The sequence below is a fragment of the Plectropomus leopardus genome, chromosome 17 (assembly GCF_008729295.1).
Source record: "Plectropomus leopardus isolate mb chromosome 17, YSFRI_Pleo_2.0, whole genome shotgun sequence".
Lineage (NCBI taxonomy): Eukaryota > Metazoa > Chordata > Actinopteri > Perciformes > Serranidae > Plectropomus > Plectropomus leopardus.
In genome coordinates this window covers 19,335,332-19,363,318 of record NC_056479.1, presented here as the reverse complement: position 1 = coordinate 19,363,318, position 27,987 = coordinate 19,335,332, and the positions used below count along the sequence as shown (strand labels likewise).

Sequence of the window (27,987 nt, the reverse complement as noted above, 5' to 3'; positions counted from 1 at the left end):
TTTATTCAAATAGTCATATTTAAATTCTTCCGTACGCTTGCACCACATACACAGCAATCTATAACATCATTCACGCCCAATATCAAAATCTGTCTTCCTCCAAGTAAAAAAGTGTCTTAACCCGCTGTGCTTTTGAAACCCCAGGAAAACGTCAATGGGCAAAATACAAAATGGTTGTGCACGGGAGAGCGGCGGGTCAGCATGTGTGCGTGTGTGTGTGCAAACGTGGATCAGTGGAGACCCCCTACCTGGGCATCGCGCTTCCTCCACTCCTGGGTGTGCTGTTGGTGCTGTTGAAGGGCGGCCCTGGCCTGCCTCTCCAGGCTGCTCACCTCCCACTGGCGCTCTTGGACCAGGCTGTCCTTTTCCGCGCTGTGCTGCTGCTGTAGCCGCGTCCTCTCCTGCTCGTGCTGCATGCGCTGCTCAGCCATCTGATTGGACAAGCAGGCAAAGAGAGACTTCATCAGCCAACACACACTCAGAGCAACCCTGTCGTCATGACAACTTGTCCATCCACCGATCCATTCATCCTTTCTTCGTCCAATTTCCTTAAACCCCTTTTCCCACCTGGAACACCAATGTGCCCTATCGATTTGGCAACATTGGTAGGAAGGTGGGAAAAAAGCGCGAGAAAAAGTTTCTCGGCTTCCTCACATTGTCAGAAGACGATGATGTGATGTGTTTACATCTGGCTTGCTCCCCCGCCCTCCCACCTCTCTTGCCGATTGTACAGACGGGCCCTCAGAGTCCCACTCCTCTCCCTCTCTCTTAAAATCTGTCCCCCTCGCCCCATTCTGCCATCGGCATATAAAAGAGCAGCTAGTTTGGGCTATGCATGCAAGCTGGTAGGGGTTAGCCATCTGGCTGCGGTAACTACCCAATGCCCCATGCTATGCGCCTGACAGCATGCGAAAATCGGCTTAGGCGATGACTATGATGATCATTATAAACCCAAGTCACAGAAAAAACTCAGAGAAGGAGGTGAAGAGAGAGAGAAACTTTGAGGCGAACCGAGAAGATGCTAAAAAAATCTTTATAGTGCTTTAACCAGTAATTAATTTAACCAATTTCGAATCCACTCCATTAATTAATCAATATCACTTTCCATGTCTTCACAATTGACGGGATTATGCTCAAACAGCAATTACATGGCTGCTATCGTTGTAGTTTATGCTGCTAATGAAAGAGTCAGAGGATAGCAAAGAGTTGTAAGCACCAATCAACATGCATATGGTATAAATATACAGTACACTTAAGTCTCATTGGAGTTCACACCAGCTAAACATAATACAGTAGGAGAAATAAAACCCTTCTAACGGGACACAAAGCCCCAATTTTTCAGGGCTTAATCATCCTGGCAGTTGAAGCAAGTCTGCATCCCAGCACGACTATGAGCGGAGTCACCTGCTGAGAGGTGAGCCTTGGCAGCGGAGCTCCCAGACCGAGCCCCCAAGCCTTTCCCAGGCTCTGCTCCCTTCCCACTCCCCCATGGCGGGGGGACCAGTGACCCCCACACCATCCTGCCGTGCAGCCCCAGTCGGAGCCTTGAAAGGACAGCAGGGGCCTGGGGCCCATTCGCTTCCCTGCTTTGAAGCTAATCCTCTGCACATTGTGCTTGACGGCACCCTACCTGGCCTGCCAGAGAAGCGGAGATCCACAGCTTCTATGCCCGATGCCTGCTCTATCCACGGCCCTATCTTCGGACGTTGCGTGCTATTCAGAGCTAGTGATGAATGAGGGGCTATCTACAGGAAGCCGGATTCTGTCCCCAGCGCTGAGAGGAAGGCCACAATAGACACTTCATTTTGGGCAGCCAAGAATTTATCCCTCAGGTTTTGAGAGAGCTTTGCTAAATGCCCTCTGAAAAGGGCATCGGGAAGAATTAGAGCTGGATAAAAATGTATTTTTATCTCTGTGGCTCAGTTAATGCCGTGGCACACATACACATACCCTCAGGTACTTCACAAACTTCATTTTTCCAGTTCATACTCAAGAAAGGTCCGTAGACAAACACTTCACAGAATATGGGCAAAATCTTCCACGTGCTGCTACTGGCAATGTTGATGTTGTGCACGGTGCATTCCACATGCAGACAAATTTGCACCGCCTTTCCATAATAGATACAAATGAGATCCACAGCCAGAATACGTTGTCCCACAGGGATAGTCAGACTCATACGGCAGCAAAAGTTTCAGCCCACACACTGATAAGCAGGCAATTGCTTCGAGAACTCCCCAACAGGACAGCAGGACATGCGGTGACAGAAACTGGGGGAGGACATCGTGGCTTACTGTTCGCTCCTGTTTAGAGTCTCACGCCACGGGGGTTTTGGTGGAAAGAGGGGATCTGAGGTGAAACGAAGATGAAGAAAGGGGCAAGATAGATCCATTGTGAGAAAAACCAGCTAAAAAAAAAAGACGGAGAAGAGATGACAGAGTGAAGACCCAGCAAGGAGCCTGGTTGTGACATCACGTAGCGCCAGCGTGCAGCGGAGGATGCTGGGTGCTGCGGTTCTTAAAGGGACCGGCGTGGCGTTTATGAGGAAAGACTGAGTCTGTTGCAGCACAGCTTGGTGCCACAGATACAGAGTGGGTTGGGTGTTATTGCACAGCACGACTCCTGTCAGCCCAGTCTGACATGGTTGTGTGTGTATGCATTGCTCGCATTGAGATGGGACAGTGAGGTAATGGGCTTCTTTCAGCCCCAGGGGAGAAAATCTGAAATGTTTGGGAAGGAGGAGGGTGTAGAACAGAGGCCCTGTCTGGTCTCAGCAGGGGAGGCTGAGGTTGGTGTGGGAGGGGAGGGAGAGATAGAGAAAAGACAGACCTCTGATTCCTTATTGTAGGATTTGAACTGAAGATGGCCAGTGAGCGGCGCTGGATATGAGTATCTGTGTGTAAAGTACGTCCACACACTTGCATGTCTACAAACTAGACTCCTTTATTGTCCGACGTCCTAATCTAACATCTGAAGAATGAGGCCGTTGTGGTTTCCCTTAACTCAGAAGGTCACGACTCCAAACGCGCCATTTGACCTCACTACATCACTCCGACGTCAAGAGGCAGAGCTCTGTCAAGACCACGGTGACGTCCAGCTGCCAGGAGGGTCAGCTGCAAAACAACTCCTTCATACACAGTTCCTCTTTTTAAAGTCTCATTGAAGCTGCCCTTGAGGGAAAGCTCTTTTGTGAACATCTGAATGGACGAACTTGACCCCTGCAATCTTGTGACACCAATCTCTCAGGAGTGGAGGCACAATGAACGCACGCATGGAGCCATGGGTGAATGGGTACACACAGAGTACTCAAAAAACACAGTATGCACAATGTACGCAATACAATTGGGGACATTTTTTCAGTTTTGCCAGTGTGGTCTGGTGTACGAGATTAAACCAGTTTGTTTTTTACAAACTAGTTCAACAGGCATTTGTCTTTATGACTCCTGGTGCCAATTAAAAAGTAGCCTACATCAGCAACCTGTGCTGACAGTGTCACCGTGTTCCAATTCAACTTGTATTGCATTAGTTAGAAGCAATATGACAACATGATTGACAAAATATTGTGCCTGTATCTTGAAAAAACTGACTAACAGAGCCACTAGTGTCTGACAGGCCAAAAGCTGAGCACAGCAACATGAACAAAATTGAATGTCAGTCAAGGAGGGAGAGAAAGGAGCAGTGCATGTTCTGTTTGTTTACTTGTATGTTCATGTGTTTTTTGGGTGATGAGACGAGACATGGCAGAGTTAGTCTCTCAAGAACACTAAAACTGCCCCTATATGGCATCATTTTGGATGTCACGGTGGAAAAATAGGTGTCCTAAATAACCACGTGTGTTGTGGTGTGCGGTTTTGAGCTGAACTTTTGTTAAAAGCCCTGTTTCTATTTATCCTACTACTCCTTATTATAATATCATACTTTTCTTTATCCTACTTATCCTGCTTGCTTTTAACGCACTACAAAAGATGAGGAACGGCTGATTTGTGAAGGAAAAATGAGGAATTTTCCAAAGAATACGACAGGATGTCCCACACATTCATTTATTGCTGGTGGACAGCTAATATTAAAACATCTGCTGCTACAAATAGATTTTTGGAGGGGGACTATTTATTAGGAGCGCTGCTTAAATATATATATATATATATTATTAGCTTATGCAATGCACTTATCAGTGTGCAGAGCGCATTCTGGGCACAGATGGAGCAGCAGGATATTAGTATTAAGTCGTATTAGTAGTATTAGTATTATAATATAAAACTGATTTGAAAACTTTTACACCAGCCCAACCTTTCACACACAATGTAAAGGGATTGTGCTCACTGTTATTCATGAATAATCACACATTTTCATGTGCATGCAGATAAATACCTTTCCTACCCTTCTAACTGTGTAGCTAATGTCACCAGCACTCATATCAGCATCATCACAAAGACAGGCCCTTCATCTTTATATGTTTTTATCTTCAAGACAAAAGCCTTCCTGATGTGCTGCTAACCCTGTGTAGCTGGCTTCAACTGTCAACGCCACCCCCACTCTGTAGCAGCAGATGATAATCGTCACTTCAATATTTTCTGCAATGCTTTGATTACTTACCTGTTTTTCCACATGAGATAGAATTTATGATTCCTCAGAGCAATACACTGTGGTTTGGCATTTAAGACACTGATAATTCCTTACATTAACTGGATCATTATAAAGGCATGAAACTTTCTTTTCGATATTCATGCAATGTGTTTAATGGTTTAAGTGGCATACTGCTTTCAATGACAATATAGGCTTGCAGTGAGAACTAAGAACATGCATTTCCCCACTTTCCCTAGTTAAACTTGTTTTTGGATACATCATAAATCCTATTTAAATCTTTTGAAAGTGTGACTTCCCCCCATAAACATTATTATAATTTCAAACACAAGTGCTTAGCCACAGCGGAAAATCAATAACGGGAATCATTTCTGCACCTCTTGGAAACAACACTGGCCTCCTGTCCTCCATTTATACCTATCAGCAAATTACATGCAGCGTAAACTCCATCTGGCCTTGAAATGAGAGTTAGCATGCTTATTAAAGGCCAGGTTGAGCGCGAGTTTGGTGGCTGGAAATCAATCATGTTGTGGATACAGAAGGGAAATAGAGATGTTACACCAGTTAGTGCTCTACTCCATTTATCTGAAGGAAGACATAAAACATTTCAGCAATATGACTTCAGTTCTGCTTGTTTGGTTGTCAGCAGGACAACGAGAAAACCTTCTTGATTTTCTTAAAACTTGGTAGAAGGGTGCTAAATGGGCAAAAAGGAACCCCTTAAATTTTGGAGCAAATCTGAATCATGGTACAAGAGTTATTTGTCACTTCTGTTAAAGGCATACTATGCAGGAAATGTCGGTTACTGTCTGCATACATGCTCGGCAGCAAACGTGACAGTAAAAGCCAACACCAGATTTACTCTCATTTTGGAACAAGCTTTGTTGCTTGCCATCACACCTGAGTATATTTGCATTTTTTTGGCACTGTGGCCGCCATTTTTGTATCTTGCTCTTGAATATGTGTTCCCTATGGTCTGGCATCTGGTCACTACTTTACATGCATGCTGTTCGCATGTACATAAGGAACACAGTTAAAAAAAGTCAAACATATAAGCACATATCAATACAAAGAGGAGAGTCTCTGCAGATAAATGCACCACCACACACTTGGATTATAATTTATTGAAAGGGATTCTATACATTGTTTTATCTTGCATAATATACCTTTAACCTTGCAAGATAGGGCATTTGGTCCTGGTGGAGGTTTGCGTTCTCTGAGCACACTTATTATTTGATGGTAATCTAGAGATGTATTAACCTCTTACAACATGGTGCAATTAGTTGCTATGCAGGGCTGCATGATTGTGAGTGAAACAGCTTTCCTGATTGTTTTGCCTGATGTTGTTGTCCTGATTATTAAAGAAACACTATGCAAAATTTCCTAAAAAAAAAACATTGTACAGACTCATTCAAAAGTAATCTCTCTCAGTCATCACTTATGACCCACTAGAGGTGTGTGGTGGTGTATTTTTCTGCAGAGACTTGGCCCTTTGCCTGTAATTTCCTATTTTTTTTTAAACTTTTTTAATGGTTTTTTTTAAATAAATAAATAAATTTCTTTACTTTTTCAACTATTCTTATTCATGAAGGCAGGACAGGTACATCATTTATAAACATTTACATATCACAATATTTTTCCTTCACAATAACTAGCATAACTAGCATTTGTGATGCTGAAGCTTTAAAATAAAAAAAAAAGGTAGTACCAGACCGTAAGCAGCTGGCATCCCAGAGGCACAGTGCTGAAAAAAACGGAAATATATTGGGGTGAAACGTCAATATGAGTGAGCCTTGGGTTGGCTTTTACCTTCACTGGCAAGTTACTTACAGTCCTCCATAGGTTACCTTGAGGTAAAGTACACCAGATTGTGAAGCCACTTCAAGCCATATTTTGCATGATCAACCCTATTGTAATAGGAATTTGGGAATTCAATTTTAATCAAAAGATGTGTTTGAACATTACTTATCGTTGATTGATATCGATGATTAGATATCAGATCACGGTATACATTTTTTTGTGGCTAAATTATTCAGTGACACTGTTGAAGTAAACAGTCAGAGATAAATTCCCACCAGCCGAATGGTGAGGTTATAGTGAAATTTAAGAAGCAGAAATAAAACCTATGCTCCCTACAATGACACTTGCTGCTTCTTTTAATACCAATTTCTGAGGTTTAATTGAATCCAACGTTTTATAAGAGATGCCCTCCTATCAGCAAGCTGGATTTCAATGAGTTGTGAAAATGGTTTCTAGACTCCTAATCGAAGACAAGTGTCAGAGATACAATGATAAGGGGACCGAGTGTCTGCTATGCAGATTGCATTAGCTTTCGGTTGGCAACGTTTAAGATATTTATTGAACCGCAATCCAAGCCTAATCTAAAGCGTGTCCCTTATCATGAGAAATTAATCAGGTGGAACAGATGGGGAGGAATAACAAGACTATTCCAAATGGATGTCATTCCCCCTGGCTGGCTCCAGCTGCCTGTGTTCAACCATAATAGAGAAAAGATAACAATGGGATGATGATGATGAGAGAAGCAAGAGGAGAATTCTTTCCCCGGGCTTCATCGCGAGCAGATGAGCGAGGAAACTATTCACATATGCAGATACAGGTAGACAAACACACTGTAGACAGATGGACAGAAAGTTAGAGACTCATACAGACCTGCTGCTCATATTTCTGTCTGAGTGCATCAAGTTGCTGGGAGAACTCTTTGGCCTGGTTCTCCCTGAGGGACTTGGAGCGGATCAAGTCCTCCTCTACCTTCTCCATCTGGAGGCATGAGGAGAGAAATAAAGCAATTAATTCAACATTTAATAATATAAATTATTTATGTATAAAAAAACCCCAAATTATTATATTTTTTCACAAGTTCTAGTTGATGCATGCATTATCACAGTAGAAACAATAAATCTAACACATGCTGATGCAGAATACCATCATGCATCTGCAACACAGTGATGCTGCCATACCGTTTCACTTTTAATTTGAAATTAATGAACTGCCATCGGGAATATATTCACCACCTTACGTGTGATCTTATCACAGTGATAACGTAATAACAGCACATCCATATATTAACCCACTCATCAAAGTATGATATTATAATAAATATTGAATATATTACAGCAGTGGTTCACATCAAAATTCACATATTCACAGGTGCAAGAAAATAACTACAACTCAAAGACTCAAGTGAAAGGGATGCAGTTAGAAAGTCACAGGCTCCTGCCTCTTTGAGGATTCTGTGTTAACCTGGAAAAACAATATTTACGCTATTTATTTTGTCTCAACTTCCTAGCAGCCACTACCACTTTCACATTTTCTGTTCAGGTGACGATAATCAAAACAATTGGAAATGTAATTTACTGAAACGCCTCTGTATCTGGGCTATGCTGCGTGTAACGCTCAGGAAATGCTAAATGTGTTTTGATTAATCCATTTAAAAAATGCTGAAGTCTGCTTTGAACTGTGCACGCAACACAGATTTGATTCTGTGTGGTTCTTTTTTTCCCCTGAACCTAAATAGGGTAGGCTCTTTCCTTTAAGTGTTGTCTAAAAGAGGGATGCTGATTTTAAAACGAGAGAAAGACAGAGAGAGAAAGAGTGATACAGATAATCCATTTAGATATAACAACGTCTGCAGACAGAGAGAGGGAGAAGACGACGAGAGGAGAGATGGAGGGATGAGGAGAGAGTAAAAAAAGCTTCTTTTGAAGTACTTTCTACAACATTAAAGCCTTTGCAGGAGAACGTGATGGAGCGATGCGTAAGTTAAGAGGGGAGAGAAAAAGAGGGAGAGAGGATGACAGGGATGCAGAAGAGACTGCTCCTCTCTCCTGTGGCTTTGATGTGGGCTGAGGATAAAGTCAGATCGGAGACTGGGATGCCAGAGGCTCGATGGGAAAAGACGGAACGAGCAGGAGATGGAGGGATGAGAACAGGGATAGGGAGTAGGAGGAAGAAGAGGGAAAACACAGCAATACAGACATTTTCCAAGCTGTGAGAGAAGAGGATATCACTTCCCATCCTCGTAAAAAAACACACAAGGAGCATTGTATTCAAGAAGCAAGAACAACCAAGAAAGCCTAAGTTCTCTGTCAGTACCACTTTTCAGCTTATGTGCTTTTTTCCGAAGCGGCCTTGAATACAGTGTTTTTTTCACTTGAATGGCAAAGGACATCTCAGTTTTTTTGGTGTCTTCTCTGCCTTCTCAAGGGTTCGGATGCAAGCAGCAAAATGTATCTCTTGTCAATACGACAAACCTTTTAAATTCACTCTGGGGGAATAAATGTTGCTCAGTGTGCCCATAAACATCCACGCATGAATTTGACTCCCACGCAAACTCTCCTTGTTTTCATAAACGAGGGCATATCGAAAAACTAATCAGCCACTAAAACTTGCAAAACTCCCTAACATGCAGCCCTTTAAAACATTCAGGACCACACTCAGTGCTGCCTCGTCAATACAGCACACACACACACACACACACACACACACACACACACACACACAATACAGCCAAAAAATGCTTAACAGAAATGCCTATAGCCAAACTGTCTTGTAAGACAGCATAAGAAGTTTACAGCTGAATGTGTTATTGATTTGAGAACTCTCCCTATAAGCAGCAGCCCACGCAGTGAGGCTGGCCTGACGTACTAATTAGTCTGGCTGCTTAATGCAAGCGACCTGTTCTCCATCAAAACCCTGCCATCCCACGTCACGCCCACTGAGAGGAAGGGAGGTCAAAATGCGATAGTGGAGAAATGTACGCACCTGCTTAATGAGCAGGATTATGAATCATTTCATTCATTTGGGATGACTAAATGAGTGAAAATGGCCTGGGGGTTATAATGGTCTTATTTTGACTGCAATATATATATTTCAGTATAGGAGTTGTTGAAATGGAAGTGAAGGGAAGGGAGGGGGAGAAGAAAGAAAGACATACGGAGGAATTCAGGCATAGCCAACGTGGCGCCCTGTTGCATCTGTGGTCAGGCTGTGTCTCTGCAACTACAAAATATGTGTGTGTGTGTGTGTGTGTGTGTGTGTGTGTGTGCGTGTGTGCATTGTCTTGGTTAGTGCCTGTCAAACAGCTCAATCCCTTTGTGGTAAAGCAAACATGAAAGGGAGCAGGGCAAAAGTGCATCCATATTTGGGGCAAAACAGGAAACAAAAAATGAACTGATATGCATGAATATTAGAGGCTGACTGGATTTACAGCATGTTTACATAAAATAGAAAACAGGTGTACAAGGAAGCGTACACACATTGTGCATTTAACATGTGTTGCTTTTGGGCACATACTGTGTGTGGTGTGTGTGTGTGTGTGTGTATCAGACCTGGAGTTTCATGTCAGCGTAGGTCTTCTCAGAGCTGAGCTCCACCTGTTTCTTGAACTGCTCCAGTGCCATATCTGCCTGCTGGATCTGCTGCCTTTGGCTCTCCCTGGCTCTGTCCAGCTGGCTCTCCATCTCCCTTCACACCAAACACACACAAACAAAGAAATGATTATATGAAGAAATCCAAGCAAACTTTTTTAATGGAACTTTTACAAAACAGTAGTTACAGTGCTTTCAAAAAGGAAAAAAATAGGAAAGAAAATAGAAAGTTGGGTCAGAAAGAGTCGTTGCAGATTTCATATTCAATTTTTTCACTCTTATTTTATTAAAAGGATTAGGGCTGTGTATTTGCAAGAATCTGGCAGTACAATACGTATCACAATGCAGGGGTTACTCTTCAGTATATTGTGTTACACTGCAATACTGTAAGCAAGATGATGTATTTTGAATATTAAAATCTAATTTTAGGATAACTGCCAATGCTAGCTGCATGTCTTCTTTGTCTCTCTGTCCCTCTGTGCCACTGCCTGCATGTCCACAGCTGCAAAGATTAGCATGAAGTCATGAGCACTCGCTCCGCAACAAAATCTGGGGACCAAAACGTCCCCATAAGTACATTACACAGAAAACAAAAGATGACTGCTCGACTTGAAGCAATTTCAGTCAACTGAGGGTTTGCGAACAATGATTCAAGCCTCCAACTTCCAAGGGGCAGCCTAGTGTCCTATGACTCTGCATGTGTCATAGGCCTGTGTTCTTTGCATTTACGCTAATGATATGTTGTTACCAAGCGGCAAACTCTGTGGCTGAAAAACAAAGCCAGCGCTTATGTGCCAAAAACGGCAGTTCCTCAAATGTCCACTTGAAGCGGGCTCCAAAAGTCAGTCAATCCCGATAGACCCCAATCTTAAAATGCCCAATTTTAAAGCAGAAATGAACATGTTAAAACTCAATTAAAAATTTTTTTTGGTCCTTATTCATTCACATTTGATTAAGGCTTAAAGTTGAGCATAATTAAGGGCAGCGTTGCTTGAAAGGCCATCAACGAGGCACTGCTACAGACTATGAGCATCCAAAAGTGGTCCCTTTTAGCTCCAAAAAAAACCAACATGGCCATGGCTGAAATGCTCGACTCAAGTCTTTAAAAAACAGCAGTCCACCAATGAAATGGTGGACAGTTTTTACACCCTCATTTTATAAAATCTACAGTTATTGCTTTGGAGTGGAATAGTCAAATGGCTTACCAGTCAACATGAAACATTGCTGCAAATCTTTGCATGGAAAATATTAATTAAAAATCAGTAGTTTTTGAGAATCAATGCAGTATCACACAACATAAAAACACAATACTCAAGTGTATTAATATTTTCTTAAGAAGAAGTAGTGTGAAAAGTGATGGGAAAGTCATTTTGGCAAACAATGATGCAGTATCACCTCAGATACCTTTGTGTGTGTGTGTGTGTGTGTGTGTGAAGGGGGGGGCGGGGGGGAGGGGGGAGTGGGGGTAATCCATGCCAGTATGCTGCTACTATTGCTGGCAAATGTCAGGTCAGAGAGTTGCAGGCTGAGTGGATTGACAGGCATACTGAGAGGGACAGCCTCATACTGGGAGCTGTCAGCCCCCAGCCAAGAGGCCCAGCCACGACATCATATACAGCAATACCAGGCAGCTGTCAAGCCTAACCCACGGAGTGTGTGTGAGGACAGGAGTGTGTGTGTTGGGTGGATGGAAAGTGGGTAGAGATAACGACAGAGGTAGAAGTGAAGGGAGAGTATGATGGTGTTATTTTTGTAAACCTGAGAATTTATATGTTGAAATAGAGACAGAGATCGCGTACTAATGCCCTAAACCTAATCTCAGCACAAAGATTTGAACTTCAACTACCTAATTTTCTAACATGATTTAAGCTGACTGCACAAATAAATGTATGGCTTGCAATAATGCCCTTAATATTCGTAAATGACCAGCAAACCTTGTGGTAATGCATAAGGACACATATGTTTTGTTTTTGACTTAAACACAGCCTTGACTATGACCAATCATGTGAACACGTGTTCACATCTGAAACAATTTTTTTTAGCTCCAAGTGTCTGTCATGTGACATTCAGATTGGATTTGGAGTGTTAGAAGTTGGCAAATTTCTAAATCCATTGCATGACTCCTTTTGATAAAAATGTGCTGCTGTAATCCAATCAAAAATCTGGATAATACTGCCATTTAATGTTTACTGTACTGTAGATCATATAATGTCTCATTAGTAGACTGAATAAGAATACTATATGCTGTAAAAACACTTCAAGAGATATTAAACAAACACTCACATATAACGCTTTTCATATCAACTGCTGAAACCTTTGGGCTGGGGGACAAAAAAAATCATTTTTTAGATTCATTCTGATTCTCTCTCGAAAGATTATGTCTCGATAAAAAAAGGCCATAATCTGAAACTGAAAACATTTCTTTTGACATTTTGATTCCCTGTAACAATTTCGTCAAGCTGTATGTCCCTTATGAATGAAGAAGCAGTTGGATGGTGAAACTTAACAGAAGTAAACGTGTGTTGTGTTTACGTTCTACACTCGGCCACTTCTTGAGTTTTGGTGAAGTCAACTGAACTTCAGCAACCACACATCCAACCAAATGGCACCTTCTGGCTTAATAGCTAGGGAATGGACAGTGTTGGGCAGTAGCGAACAACATGAAATTAAAGAAGTAGTTTAACTACATTTTGCAGTAGCTTGATAGTGGCTCAACCACTGAAAGCACAAACAATTTAGGAAAAGAATGACTTTCATTTTACTATTGCTTCTCTCCTGCGTTGAACCTGCTTTGACCACAATAAGTGGCACATATTAGAAACATAGCCTATCAATTATATTGCTATTTGTTGACAAATGTTTAGAGAAGTTGTTGCATGCTATTTTAGAAGTTAGTTGTCGAACTGAGTAATTCTGTTTGATGCAATAACCCCACCTGGACTCAGGTGTCTGACTGATGGACGCTGATACAAAACCAAAGCTGCACACTGAACATTCAAATGAATAGTGGAGAATTTGAACATTTTTTGTCTATGTATGACCTGTGAACAAGTGGGCACTTTTCAGAATAAACTCAATTGAGTGGTGTTTTTCTAAGGATAACTTTATGAAACTGGGGTGGACTGATTTTTTTTAAAACACTAAACAACAACAAACTAACAAATATTCACTAAAATAACATTTTGTCACTCTTGTCCCTACTATTCATATGTTGTCATATATAATAATTTATCTTGTACCTCACTGAAACTTCAGCACAAAGTGAAGCCATTTTTCTCAGCAATAAAGACACAACTGCTATACAGCACCACTGTAGCAGCTTCTTAAAACCTTCCAAAACCTTTCTTCTGATTAATGCACAAAGATGACAATGTTGGGGAGAGCATATACCTGGCTTTTACAGTGTCTGCTCTGTACAGTACTATGTGTGTGTGTGGCTGTGCGTCAGTGCACTTTTCTCCTGCTCCCTTGTAAATTAACACTCGTTGGATGGATAATTATTCCCTGTGGACAGACAAGCAGGAGGAAGAATGAAATTTTTGGCCAGTGGGTGAGACTTTAAACCAATTAGAAGAACAACTACAGCAAAATTACACACAACGGGGGGTGGAGGATGACTATTCACCACATATTTATCTGTATTTCACAAAGCAGGATTGTCAAGTGCGTGTTACAACTGAGGAAGGTTATGGTCCGTTAACAAAGTCATGAAATCATAGCAGGTAGCCCACTGAACACACAACTGTGTCACACATGCACCTAGAAAAACAAACTATCGACAGAGAAAACTATAGTCTTTGCCTGAGCACACGCATTTACAAAGTTCGCATTTGGAGTGATTAATCACTCCCCATAATCAAAGCAACCCCTTTATAAAGATAGAACTCTGAATGGAAAAACAGAAACAGAGGAGGTAAAAAAAAAACAGCAAAATGAGAAAAAGGCAAAGAACAGAAGCGGAGGATTGAAAAAGGAATGTGCAAGCTTTCTCTCCTCTTTATAGTGTTCTGTCTCTTTGTAATTTTGGTCTCTCTCATGTCGGACATCAAACGACAAAGAAATTGTTTTTTTTTTTCTCTCCCAAATTTGTGTACTCTGTAATTATTAATCAGTCTCGTTGCATGACTGCCTTCCGGGCTCAGACAGACACAAAAGGATATGTGGAGAGACTGAGATGGAAAAAGAAAGAAAGAGGAAAGAGAGAGGAAGATGGAAAAGAGGATGTCACAGAAATAGCAAGTTTTTAAACTTCCAAGGCAGAGCAGAAATGAATTGGGTGTGTGTCTTGCTTGAGAGACGACAGAGCTTGTGTGTGTGTGTGTGTGTGTGTGTGTGTGTGTGTGTGTGTGTGTGTGTGTTCGCGCAACCGTGCGTGTATGTGTGCCTTTGTTCATGAGCCACAGTCACAAACTCCGTGTGTGACTGACAACTCTACTCAAGGAATGCACTATGACTAAGTTAGAGCTGGCTGCTGGGCCTATACCTCTGAGGATACACCGAAAAATTCGCTGCAGCTAACTTCAAGTGTGTGACACATTGAAACATATTATGCTCAAAGCAGGAGAGAGCAGGTGAACACATGGCACCTTCAGTGATTCCTCTGAGAATAACTCTGTGTGTGTGTGTGTGTGTGTGTGTGTGTGTGTGTGTGTGGTCACTCGAGTGGTAGACAGCGTGTCACCATCAATAACAGAGCAATGAGGGTGAGATGAGAGGACAGAGAAAAAGAGTCAGGGAGGCCTGGCAGGGAGAAACGGAGAGGGTAAGGAAGGAGAGGGGTGCCAGCGCCAGGGCGGCCCGTTGGCTTTAAATGGATCTCTGGTCAGAAAAGTGGAAGGAGAGGAGGCTCAAATTAAAGATGTGCCTTCTCTAAAGAGGAAGTCCTCTCATCCCTCAATCCTAAAGGGCTGTTTAAAGAGGAGGAAGAGAGGGAGGCGAGGAGAGAGGAGTGTTTGTGCTAGAAAGGGTGAAAGAGCTTCCGCCATCCAGCCGCCTGGCAGACAGGAGGGGTGCAGGGATGCCGGCGTTTTCCGGACTGCCCTAACCACACAATGCCACGTGCCGCCTGTGTGTGAGTGTGCACCACATGCTGGATATACAGAGACAAGGAACTTACTGTATAGAAACATTTACATGCTAGTACAGTTAATACAAGCGAAAACCTTCAAGTCAATGCACACAGAAGCAACTCTAATTGTCTATGCAAATGTTCTTTTCATGTAAGCAGAGTATTTAAGAATTGTATGGGCTGTGATGTGGGTGGAGCAGCGCATGGAAAAGACTGACAAACAGACTAGAATGCACGCTTGCATGCGGATGCCTCTGGTCTCTAGTATAAAAAGACAGAGTGAGAGTGTGTGTATGCGTGGTGTGTGCGCAAGTGCATGCGAGCGCCCGCGCATCTGCGTCTGTGAGCTCATCCAAACGGAATGATAACGAATCCACAGACACATCAAAGGGGCCTGGAAAAAAAGAGGGAGCACATAAAAAGAGAGAAAATGCAAAACTGAAATATTCAGCGCCCTCTGAAGAAAAAATAAAACAGGCTTGGTTTTCATCCCCAGAGAAAGAGAAAGGGAGAGAGAGAGAGAGAGAAAAAAGACAGAAACAGACACAGAATAAGAGACAGACCACAAATAAGTGAACACAAGAGAGAAACAGCACAAGGGCAAGAAAATATTAAAGACAGAGAGAAGGAGTTAAAAAGAGAGAAAAAAGAGAATCATTGAGCTTGATGGCTTTAAAACTGACTACAAATGTGGTCTGTTTACAAACAGCATTTCTTATCAAGATGTGAAACAAAATGGCCACATAGGTAAAAAGAAAGAGGCATCATTATTATTATCCGTCTCCCACAGTAGCATCAGCACCATTCATCTGAGTGCTTGCAGAGAGCAGTTATCTTACTATTGCTACCAGCCTCTCTTAAAATAAGTCACCATTAAAAAACTGCTCACACTTCAAGTTCAAGTTTAGACCTCCCCGTACTTTGTTCCCGTAGATTTAGAGCTGAAATGATGAATCGTTTAGTGGATTAATAGAAAATTATTCTGCAAAAATTGTTAGTTTTTTAAAGCAAAATGTACAAAGTTTACAAGTTTCTCTTCTGATTCCAAATATGAAGATATACTTGTTTGCTTGGTCTTTCACAGCAGTATATTAAACATTTTGGGGATTTCAAAGAATCAACTTCTGAGCCTAAAAAATGAAATAAATACACAGATATGCCAAAAACTGCAGTTCCCCTAATGGCCACTTGAGGCTGGCTCCAGAAGCCAGTCAATTTCCATAGACATCCATGTTAAAATGCCTAACTTTACGGCAGAAATAAACATGTTTATAGCATAGTATAAAAAAATAAGAGACAAAACGAACAAGCATCCAAACCAAATCAAAAACCAACCACCCAAACAAACAAACAAAAAAAAACAATAAACAAAATCGTCTACCAAAATGCCGAACTCAAAGCTTCAAAACAGGAATCAACAAAAAAAAAAAAGGTTTCGGTAGCTACATCCATTACCTTCATTGTCAAAGCCATGAACTCTGGGAAACTGAGATGGACATTTTTGGACCTAATAATCAATTGAGAAAATAATCATTAGTCACAGCCCCAAATAGATGTTTTTCAAAGAAAGGTCAAGAGTAGCATTAGTAATAGCTGCAGATCACTGGACGCTGCAGAGGGGAAGAGGCTTAGCGCTGTGCTCAAGTGCTGGTGGAAATGACAGATGACATTTTAATTTCTCTATACAGAGAGTCTCTTATGACGTTCCCATCAACACTGGACGATGAAAGCGGCGACTTTCCCTCTCACTGGTTAGTGCGTCAAAGCCAACTAAACACCCTAAAGAGGGAGAGGGATGAAGAGGGATGAAGAGGAATCTGGTGCAGCTCGGGCTGACAGTACCTCTGTGTGGGTGGATAAACATGTGGGTGGGACAGAACAAAAAGACACACTACCAGTCCGTCTCACACTTCAAACTGGCTCTAGAGTTGTACTTTCACCACAAAAAATCTAGAGTTATCTAATATTTCTACATGGCTCATTCTTCACTAGAGGAGAAGATCTTACTCATGGCATGTTTTGGAGCAGGGAATTTCTTCCCTTCGTTGTGCATTTAGATACTATTTGGCTTCATGAATTATGCAGGCTACAGCATAATATGCTAAATCAACTAGGCACGAGTCCCTGAAGTAAACATACTGTATTTACATATCCCAAATATTATACAATGGAAAATGAAGATGGAAGCTTTTTAATGAAACAATGAAAGCCCTAAAGACGCCATGCAGATTGAGATATTTCAGCGCATGAATTAACTCCAATAATTCATACCGTCAGTGCATATTTGTAAGTAAGCTAGCCTTAATGTAACAATGTCAAATCTAGTTATGTGTGATAATCACGTAGGCACGGCGAGGCATTTAACTTCATTACACCATGATATGGAAATGTCACAATATCAATCAGGCGCACATATTAAGTCATACGAGACACTGTGATGAACAGATATTGCAAATTAAGGCTGAATAACTAAATGCGGGGATAACTATTAACTTATTTTCCAGAGTAGGAACTTGTTATCTGCCTCATTATCTATCAGTTTAATTCAATATTCACAAGACTAAAAAAAAAAAAAAAAAAAAACATTGTTCAGACTTACTCCATCAGATATCCCTGCAATGACAACAAAAGATAAGCTTAACCCTTACACCCCTATTAACTCTGAGCCCCAATACTAAAACAAACATCGTTTATATATAAGTTCTCTGTTTGGAGGAGTTTTTATTTAACTTTTCAACAACAAGCAAAAGTATCTATGGAGGTAACTGTCCTTTAACTCAGACAACCTTGGCTGTAGGACCCAGTTAAAGAGCTCTTTACAATTTTCCTTTTGTCAGGTCTGTGGTATCGAACTGGCTCTTAACCCATCTCCATCCTCCTCTTTCAGTGCAGTTGCCATGGGAGTCAATATTGAGCTTCGGTGAAGCTCTTCAATATTCAGGATCCATACCTCCACCTGCTCCTGCACCTCAACTCTAAGTGGGGTTGCAGGCTGCGCAGTCTCTGCTCCGGCTACCACTGGTCCCTCTCCGGACCAACACCACCACCCCTGCTTCCCTCCATCCCTCCTGTCATGGGAGAGGAATGCTGAGAAAGATAAGACTACTTCAAAGACACACATGGATATAGGGTATGCATGTGAGCACACGTGCACGCACACACTGGCATGCATAAAATAACATGAAAGAACATACTGGATGCATCCTACACCTTTAAGAAAGGGGGGGGGGGGGGGGGGGCACTATCTCATAGAGGCATGTGGGCATGTATGCACAGACATTTAAAAAGAAACAATAACAGACAGACAGTTACAAACACTTCATTAGTAACCAATAAGGGATGGGCTGTGACTCGATTTGGAAATCAGTGTTAGTTCAACATATAGAGTAATTGAATTGTTTTTGTTTCATAAAAGAAAACACAAACACAAACACACACAATAAACCTAAACATTAATTGATCTAAAAGTTTACATTTCTTGAGTAAGGGAAACAGTGATGTAACCACTATATTTGAATACTGCACAGATCCATATACAGTGGCAAAAATGATAGATAACGTTCAACGTTTTCAGTCGACATCACTCGGATCAATGTTACAGGCAGAATGGCGACCAGGCGCAAGCTTGATGTTTGTTTATTTTGACAAAATAAACTCAACAAATGTGCAATGCAAACTCTGTGATGTTAAACTTTCATGTCATAGCTAATCTCAGCAGCCTGTACAGTGCAGAGAGATGAAAGGTAAGCCACTTTTACACTGCCTGTTCAAGGCAGGAATATCACATCTTTATGCTGTCTCGCTGTTCTGTATATAAGATACGATCGCAGAATGGCGGGAACAGACTTGTCTCACCTTTAAGCCGCCACGGGAGTCAGTAACAGCACCGAAAAGATGTATAAACATGTATAAATAGGACAGACAGAAGTGTGATGTGTGCAATGCAACCCACTGTGAATGATCTAAAAAGCTCTAATAGCACTTAGTAGCTAACTTAAAGCAGCCAAAAATGTCCGCAAATTGGGAAAACAATGAGATACCTTACACTAGAGGCAGAAGAAGAGATCAGCTGCCATATGACAGGGCCAGTAAATGATTATTATTGCCATGTTAACGCCATTGTTATGGTCTATAAATCACTGCCTAAGCGAAAGTTGTATGTCACACCAAAATCCAACTGTTGTGTTAAATGTCATGCATGTGATGACTCTGTTGCGATGCCAGGATACTGTCTAAAATCACACACTGGAGCAGCATGATGTCACCTTTGTTTGGTTCTGTCCAAAAATGCAAAGGAGACACAAGGAAGGGAATTTGAAGTGGCCCTGTAGCAAGATCTCTCTGTAGAAAGAGCCTCGACATACGCTGCATTTTGTTGCACATTCTCATTCATTGTTTTGGATGCATGGAAGATGGGTCCAAAAATCAGGAGTTACACTATGGCACGCCGCAAGCATTCCTAAGTGCCTTTTCAGGGTGCAATGGCTGTGCCCTGAGATAAATAAACTTTTGTAATGCAGCAATATGCACCTCATGTCATGTGACAAAGGTCAACTAATTACAGCTGACATATAACTTTTTGAAAAATGTCTTTTTTTTTATCAGTCTGTGATAAATATGGAAGAGAAATTGATCAATTTTAGCGCAGGTCTACCAAAAGCTTTACATATGTCCCACAGACATTTTAATATAGCCGACGCTTAAGTGCCTGGAAGAAGATCAGCTCAGAACTCTGGATTTCTGGCAGCAACATCAGGTGCAACCTACCTCTGAGCCATTGAAAGCTGGCATAACAGCAGCACCAAACCCCCACCCTTGCTTTTTCAAGGCAGAAAAACATGCAGCATGTGTATGAGTGCTAACTCTTATCCCTGCCAGCATTTTCCCTTAGGTTTATTTCAGACTCTATTCTTACATTATTATTAATATATATATATATTTTTGGCGAGTACCCCAGTACTTGATGATAATTTATAATAGTACTTGAATTTGGAAATCAAATGCCCATTCTGAGTACCCAACCAAAAAAAGCTGTTTTTAAATCTAAAGGGCTGATTACAAAATCAGACAGTATCTGGCTCATTACTGTGAGAAACTTTAAAATCGGAGTGCAGGATTATGACTGGAGGAAAGAGTTAGTGTAAGTTCGACACACCATGACACATCCAATCCATGACAGCGTGAGCGTGTGCACAGGTTTGGACAGTCAGTGTGTAGCCTCTCATAAAGGCGAGCATGCTGTCCCCCTCAAGCAGACTCTGCCTCTGCCACTCCAAACTGTAAACGATCAAACTGAGCAGAAGTTGCTGCTGAGACACAGTCAGAGCTGCTACAACCCCACACCGCACCTTCACAAGCACATGGTTTTGATAAAGCCAGTTGGGTGCCAAGCGGCAGGAAGGAGGAATAGAATGGTATGAGGAAGAGTGCAGAAAAAGAAAAAAAAAGACAGCCTCTTCATGGGGAGAGAAAAAAACGTAATCTCGAAATAAACCAGCTGTTTTGCTTTTCTACTTTAAACATTCAGGTGATTTTCTGATGTTTTTAAATAGTGATTTGGAGGTCACTGTTCCAAAAGCAGGCAAGCTGTTCCCCAGATGAGCTCCCTCTCCCTCTTTTTTCCCCCTCTGTGGTGCATCTCTCCATCTCTATGCTAATGCCCTGTAATGATCTGAGGCACGTTGGGATGAAAGAAGAGGAGAGAAACTTGTTCTCTGCACAGCTTTGTAGTGCTTTTCTGTTGTTGTTGCTATAGTAACACAGACCAGGAACTCAAATTGACGCAGCATTGCTTATTTGCATGGCAGGACAGGGTGATTTTTCTTTTTATGCTGGAAAGAAAGAGTGGGTGTAAACCATAGGAAGAAAGGGGTGTGGATAACTGCTATATATGCTACATACAAACAATCCCAGTCAGAACTGCTAGCGCATTCACTGTCAGCTGTTAAAGAAATAAAATATGTAAATATAGTTCCATGCAGATATACGTTTAAAAGTAGATTGTGCGGATAAACAAACACATAACATCATAACATAGCGCACATACCACACAGTATCTGGCACATGGAGGGCATGCTGAGCAGCTGTACTTATTTAATTTCATCATCCATGCTCCAATCTTCACACACACACACACACACACACACACACACACACATACACGCACGCACACATACACACACACACACATCCCTGCGTGCGGCCTTGCTTTGACTTTGAAGTTCTCCTGGATCGCCTTTAAAGGCCGTCAGTGTTGCCACGACAGCAGGCAGGTAGACATCAGACTGCTTATTGTGTGTGTGTGTTTGCGTGTGTGCGTGTGTGTGTGTGTGTGTAGCCTGAGTACTTAATTAGCTAAGAGCCCGATGGGCCACTTGCCGTTTCTCAGTGTTTAACACTAAACGAGGGAATGACTGGCTCGTTACTGATACTAACAACAAGGATAATTTATGCACAAATGGATCTGTCTGCTGTGTTTAAGCTTGTCCTCTGTTGCCGGGCTGACAATGACAAGCGCAAACAATAAGCAGGCACAACCATCAATGTCCCTTTGCGATCTTTACACTGAATGCTAAACTACAAAATTTGTTTTCATGTTGCTTAACACTGACAGAAACACAAAGGAGCAGTAATAATAACCATGTCCTACAGCTTAATACAATATCTTATTCACGGGAAAATGATTTATCCTTGTTTTTAGAGGCCACTTAAAACGTGTTTGGCTAAGACACAAAGTGCCTCGGGCTATTGATTAGGACCCAAGAAAAAAAAAAGCAAATACAGCTGCGAACAACCCATTCTTTTTAATCTACTGCCTCTGGGTTGCTATTATATTGTGACAAACAGTTGAAAAGCTCTCAAGGGGGGTGATGGCACTGTGACTAGCCTTGGCTGTGTACGGCTGGAGCTGGAGCTGTTGGGCCGTTGAATGGGCGTTGTGTTTAATTGTGCAGAACACATTCTAGTTTCGCCAGGGAAACTGTAATCTGCTTGTGACCAAGTAATGTGGTTCTGTATGGGATTAAGTACCCAGTGGAATGTACTGACTGGCTAACTGGTTGGTTGGAGTGTGTTGACGTCTGGGCTGTCAGCAGTGTGTGCTTGTGTAGTTCGGGGGGGTAGAGCTGAAGGGTGAGAGTGGGAAGTTGAGGAGGAGGTAGAGTGATGGGTACACTAAAGTAGGTCTCAAATTATGGCAGTTAATGTGAATAATTATTAGTTAATGAATGTTAATGAATAACTATCATTCATTAACTAATCATTTCAATACCTGTATAATATTTCTGTAACAGAGGCTTAAAAAGTATCTGGTAGCATACAATTTTCATGGTAGACATTTTGGCACGTTCTAGCAGCAGAACGACAGGTTTAATTAATATTATTAATTAGTCATGGCTGCCTTGGATTTAGGTGAGCTAGTATTTTGCATGCCGGCTCACAATAAACATTTGGCCCTTTGAAACCTAAGCAAATTGGCTTTGTTTCTCTCAGGAAATAAAAAAGGGCAATGAGCAACAATGAGCAAATGACCCAAAAATTAGCAAGAAATTAATAAAAAAAATACAAGAAAATGACCTGAAAACTAGTTGAAAAAGAAAAGAAAAAGAAAGATAAAAAACAAACAAACAAGGAAATTACCTGGAAAAGTGTTTAAATTATAATAATCATGTAACAAAGTTTTAAATATGTATTTATGATTATGATTCATTTTTTGTTTGTCCCTATACATTTTTCCCTGGCTTTTTTCAAAATAATTACCTAAATCTGTTCATTTCATTTCATTAACTGACTTTTGTTTTTTAACCTTATAAAATCGTTATGATGAAAGTGCAAGCAAACACTTGCCTGTTTAAATGTAAACATTCAGAAAACACAAAGCAATATTAACATTCAATTGGAGCTGTATTTCAGACCAGCTGCTGGAAGTCCAGTATTCACACTCATTTCATCTCTGGTTTGGTCTCCACCAACTCATGAGAGAAATATCTGGCTCTTGAGCTACCAAAAGCTTCAATGTGTTCACCTCCTAGTTGCAAACTGTCTCTATCTGTTGTCTGGTGCTGGACAGATAAATTACAGTAGATTTATAACGGCTTTTTTTTTTTTTTTTAACTTTTTTTAAAGTTGTGTGCCACAAAACCAAAACAAAGTGCTGAAAGGCAATAACAAGATTTGTTGGGCTGAGGGGAACTGAGGAGTTGTGTGGTAATTGTGTGAATGTACATCAACAAGTGCAAACCTTTCCACTTTAAGGACACAAAAATATTGATTAGTTTTGAATTATTTTACCTCCTGTGTAAGATTGCTACATATATATATATATATATTTCTACAGCAAGTAACGGTGTTTATATCTTATTAAATATTATATCCATACAGTTTGACTCTTTTTCTTTATCTTTTGTTTCATTTTCAGTCCCGTTATTTTCCCAATATGGCTATCGGTTTATTCGTGTATAGACTTTTTGATTTATACTGTAGGATTCAGTTTGCTAGTTTACTTCAAGACAACACAAATGCTGCTTATCACATGTGAAGCTCTGATCCGTATGACTTCTCACCACAGTTACACAGCTCTCAACTCTACCGGTACTACTCACAGTTATAAAAAAAGATCAAAGAGAGTGTGCTAGGGTTTGCTTGTTAAAGCCAAACTCCACCTTAAATCAGAATTCATACACACTGTTCTTATGATCAAAGACTCGAGTCAGTAGACATAAACAACTCTCTAATAAAGTTTGAAGCCACAAAGTCAAGGCTCAAATTTTTGATGCTGATAATTGTAAAATAAATGCCCCTCTAGCATCATTTGTGTTGGAAATTTCATGACCAAAGGGGGAAATTTCAGTACAAACAATAATAAAACTGAAAATGCGTCCACAAACCCGCCAAATAACCCAGAGCGCTATCCTTGTGTTTGTTTTGATTATATTTTTAGATTATGATCAGGTTCGTATAGCATTGCTTTTGCACTTTTGCATACACACAGCTTACCCAAAATTCTCCCGTACTGTGTTTAATTCTGTTATTTACATAGGATTCAGTTCACAGTCCATGTCAATGGCACACACACATCGTACACAGACACACACTGGCTGACATGCTGATGGTGTGCCTTAGAATATTATGTCAAACACTTCGCTATGAGCGAAGGAGGACCACACACACACACACAGACAGACTAATACACAGATTTAAGGACTCACTATTGACATTACTGTGTAAGATTAGTAGGTCTAACTTCGATACTTAAAGGGACCGAATGAATTGCTTTGATACTACTGAGGATCAAAATAAGCCTTATTATTCAGCACAAAATTTTGATAACCAAGGAGATAACCAAGATTTCCATTTTTGAACAATACATAGCCCTAAACATAAGTGATAAAATATTCAGTTTAGTGTATACAGTTGAAGCCACTGATATTCAGACATGGGCCATTAGAGCCCTAACGTTGGGTGGTGTATTCAAAACGGTCAACTTTTTGCAGCATCTGTCCCATCAAATACGAGGGATAAATGTTCAGCCATAATAAGCATAAAGCATTTTCGAACTTTGTACTTAGTACTAAATAAAAATGTGTTGCTGCTAAGTTTATATTTAACTTTGACATTGTACAATTTCAGAAAACTTTCATGGTCATACTTGAATTTATTACCACAACAAATAACACATTTGGTTTGGCCTTTCTCACTGTACCTGAGTGCATCTTCTAGTTTGGCTATCTTCCTCTTAGCCTCTGCTCTCTCTTTCTCTGCTTCACTGTGGATTGCCAAAACCTGAGGGAAGGAGAGAGACAGAGAGAGAGAGGTGTAAGTGAGTGCAAAAGCAGACACCATCAAACATCACTCAACAAAACTCTCCTGCCTGTGACCTTGTGCATCTGGTCTCGTCTCTTCTCTCTATCACCCCATCAAAAGTACCTTCAGAGCCTATCTGCCTGCACAGAGGGCCTCTCGCTCTGGATCTGTGGCAGCCATATGGGCCCTTGTTATGTCCAGATACCATACTCTGGCCTCCTTCACGTGTCTCATTTACTACTCCTGAGGAGTGGAAAGAGGAATCTTTCCAGGAGAAAAAAGGAAGGAAAATGAACAACTGCCTCCTGTTTTTTTCATTGTTTACATCTCCTGTCATCGTCCAGAAGGAAGAAGGTAGAAAAAGATAGAGGCTTAACACAAGAGCAGAATAAAAAACAGGCTGAGAAAAACATCAAAACCCAAATACAGACTTTCTTTCAGAGAAGCTTAATTTAAATTTGCCCTGACCCTGAATGAAGTGCGCAGAGGCCTGCTAAGTTCTTGCAGGTGTATCAGCCAGTGGGGCCCGTCTCTGGGTATGCCAGCCTGCCACGAGCATACATATTATAACTGTGGCACTTTGAAGATGACCCAGGTGCAGCAGGTCTTTAAAACTTGACTTTCACCTAAGAAGTCTGGCCTGGACCGGTCTGGTCCGGCTCAGATCGTTAACAATGGTCTCTTCACTCTTTGGTTTACAGCTGCTCTATGGCTTTGAAGAGGGTCTCTCAAAAGTAAAGGCAATTAAGTGTCAGCCCGTGGACTGACAGCGCATACTTCAGACGGTAAAACGTCCCTTTTGAATGTCATCTTTTTCAGAGTGACTCTACAAGATTATTCGGATTTGCTTGTGACTCCCATTCTCAACTTTCTTTGCTTTCTTTTCTTATGCTAAATTATACATTTTCCATCCTCGTCTTTCTTCTCTGCCCAGTCCTTCATCTACCTGTTAATCACGGCTCTGATTTTACGAGACCAGACATAAAATCTAAAAGTAAGGGGAACCAAAAAGGAACATGTGACTTCCTGCTTTGATCTCCACTTGACCGTAATAACTTTGTCCAGGGCTGTTTTAATGCAACGACAGAAGCTATGCAGCTCAGTGGATCAGCTCTCTTGAAGTACACACTACCTTTTTCTCACAGCTGATCTGCACTTCATCTTTTTGCTGCTGAAACTTCATCTCTTGATCCTGAAAGGAAGCAGAGTTAAAATGATACAATGTGGCAGAGGTGATACTGTGACACATCACAAAAAGACAAGCCTATTCCTATTCTAAACTGGGCGCTATTTTCCCATGTTTTGTGTCTGAAGGGAACAATAATTATGAACTGGTTCAGTAATGAATGACATTTTTGCTTTTTTTTTTTTTTTGCCATTGACAGGCTCAGATCATAATTTCTGACAACATTATGATGTTATCCTTTTGTCAGCCTTGTTAACCAGAAAGAGCTCCAAAATAGCCAGGGCTAAAGCCACCAGACTCCATATGAATAAACAGTCATTTTAGTGTGTATATAACCAACATTTTTTCTAACAAGGTGAATTTAAAGTTTATTCCAACCAAAGCAGAGCTGCCGATTGCTGGAACATTGAAAAGATGAATCAAGACAGTTTTTGTAAGTTTTATTTTGTTTCTATCAACTCTGAATGACGTGTATCACAACGCTAAAATTATTTTTTATTAAAAATGACTCATGGATTTAGCAGTACCATTTTCTAGACTACTGGTTAAACAAAAACGACCTCACTCTTAATCAAAAATATCTATCCCTGTAGGGATCCTTTACATAAGTGTTCACACACTTATAAAAACAGTCCGAGCCTGTCAGTAGCAAAGTCAACCACTTTTAGTGAACACATTGATGGTGCAAACATACCCCGAGTGGTGACATTAAAGCTTATTTTGCTGCTGCAACCCTGTTGTTCAATACCGGACCAATTTCAAAAATCGATGTTCCCATTAGTCAGTTAGACACAAAAACATGGGTAAATAGTGTTAAGGTTGAAGAAAACCAAACTTATCCCTTTAAGTATTGTCATAGCTATTATTGTTACAGTAATACACTGAAAAGATGCATGCTATTTATGTTTAGGTCTGAGTCTATGTACTCATTAAAACTTCCACCACCCAAATCATACCCTGACTTGTTGGTGTCTTCGATGTTCACTGTCCAGGAGCTGCTGTTTGAGTAGAGCTCCAGTTTTCTCTAACTCCTCCATCACCTCAGAGGCCTGAAGCAGAGAGACAGAAAGGAAGAAAAAAATGCAGTTACATTTAGTACAATTTTGTATTTTGCATCAACCAATTGTAAATTTTGCCGGCTTGGAAGGAGAGTGATGTGGAGGTGGTCAGGTAATGTGGACCTTAGCTGCAGACAGAGCATGTTCCTGATGTAAGTGGCTCATATCAGCCTCGTGTTTGGCTTGGAGCTTCTGCACAGTCTGCTCATGCTGCTCACTCTGCTGGTCCTTCTCCTTCTGCAGAATCATGTTTCTGTGGACAATTAAAGAGCATGACAGGATGGTTAACACTTACACTGACCTGTTCCTATTTCAAAGTCATCAGTTAAATAACTTCATCATCTCCCTGTCGCCATAGATTTGTCTCAGCACGTTCAAAAGATTTCATTTCACCCTGACAGTAACAGGTTATTTGAGACCTCAAGCAGATGTTTTACAATAAAGAATACATTTTGACGCACTAGTTAAAAGAGTTGGCACATCTTATCCTTTTTTCACCACTAAACAATTCTCATTTCTCGTTTCCTATTTCACAGACCGTCTATTGGCCTCCTGCAGTTCGCCGCTGATAGATGCAATGTGGATCTCCAACTGAGCCTTCTCCTGTGTCACCCTCTGACGCAGCATGTTGCCCTTCTCCACCTCCGAGGACTGCTGTTTCACCCGCAGCTCCAGCTCACGCACCGTCTGCTCCTGAACCACAAGCATGCACAGAAATCACTAAACCAAACAGCTTGAACCACTAAGGGCACTTGCCTGAGAAAATGTCACGGGTCAGAGGAGCGAATGTTCTCAGGATGAAGTCAGACAAAATCTCATTGCTAACATGGAAGAATGTGATAAACAATATAGTCATTTATTTATCCTTTATCATTTAAAAAAATGATAAAATACTTGAGGTAAAGACTA

General features: G+C 41.1%; 1 protein-coding gene across 2 annotated transcripts in view; it reads right to left on the bottom strand.

Annotated features, from left to right (window-relative positions):
* cep112 (centrosomal protein 112) overlaps window positions 1-27,987 on the bottom strand; it is a 132,259-nt gene that overhangs the window by 65,509 nt on the left and 38,763 nt on the right. For both annotated transcript variants that reach the window (XM_042505151.1, XM_042505152.1), the window contains exons 13-20: window positions 27,617-27,771; window positions 27,202-27,331; window positions 26,977-27,069; window positions 25,967-26,026; window positions 24,734-24,813; window positions 9,927-10,062; window positions 7,249-7,356; window positions 249-431 (exon numbers count right to left, since the gene is read on the bottom strand). In XM_042505151.1, coding sequence (XP_042361085.1) covers window positions 249-431; window positions 7,249-7,356; window positions 9,927-10,062; window positions 24,734-24,813; window positions 25,967-26,026; window positions 26,977-27,069; window positions 27,202-27,331; window positions 27,617-27,771 — 945 coding nt within the window. The remainder of the gene's footprint in view (window positions 1-248; window positions 432-7,248; window positions 7,357-9,926; window positions 10,063-24,733; window positions 24,814-25,966; window positions 26,027-26,976; window positions 27,070-27,201; window positions 27,332-27,616; window positions 27,772-27,987) is intronic.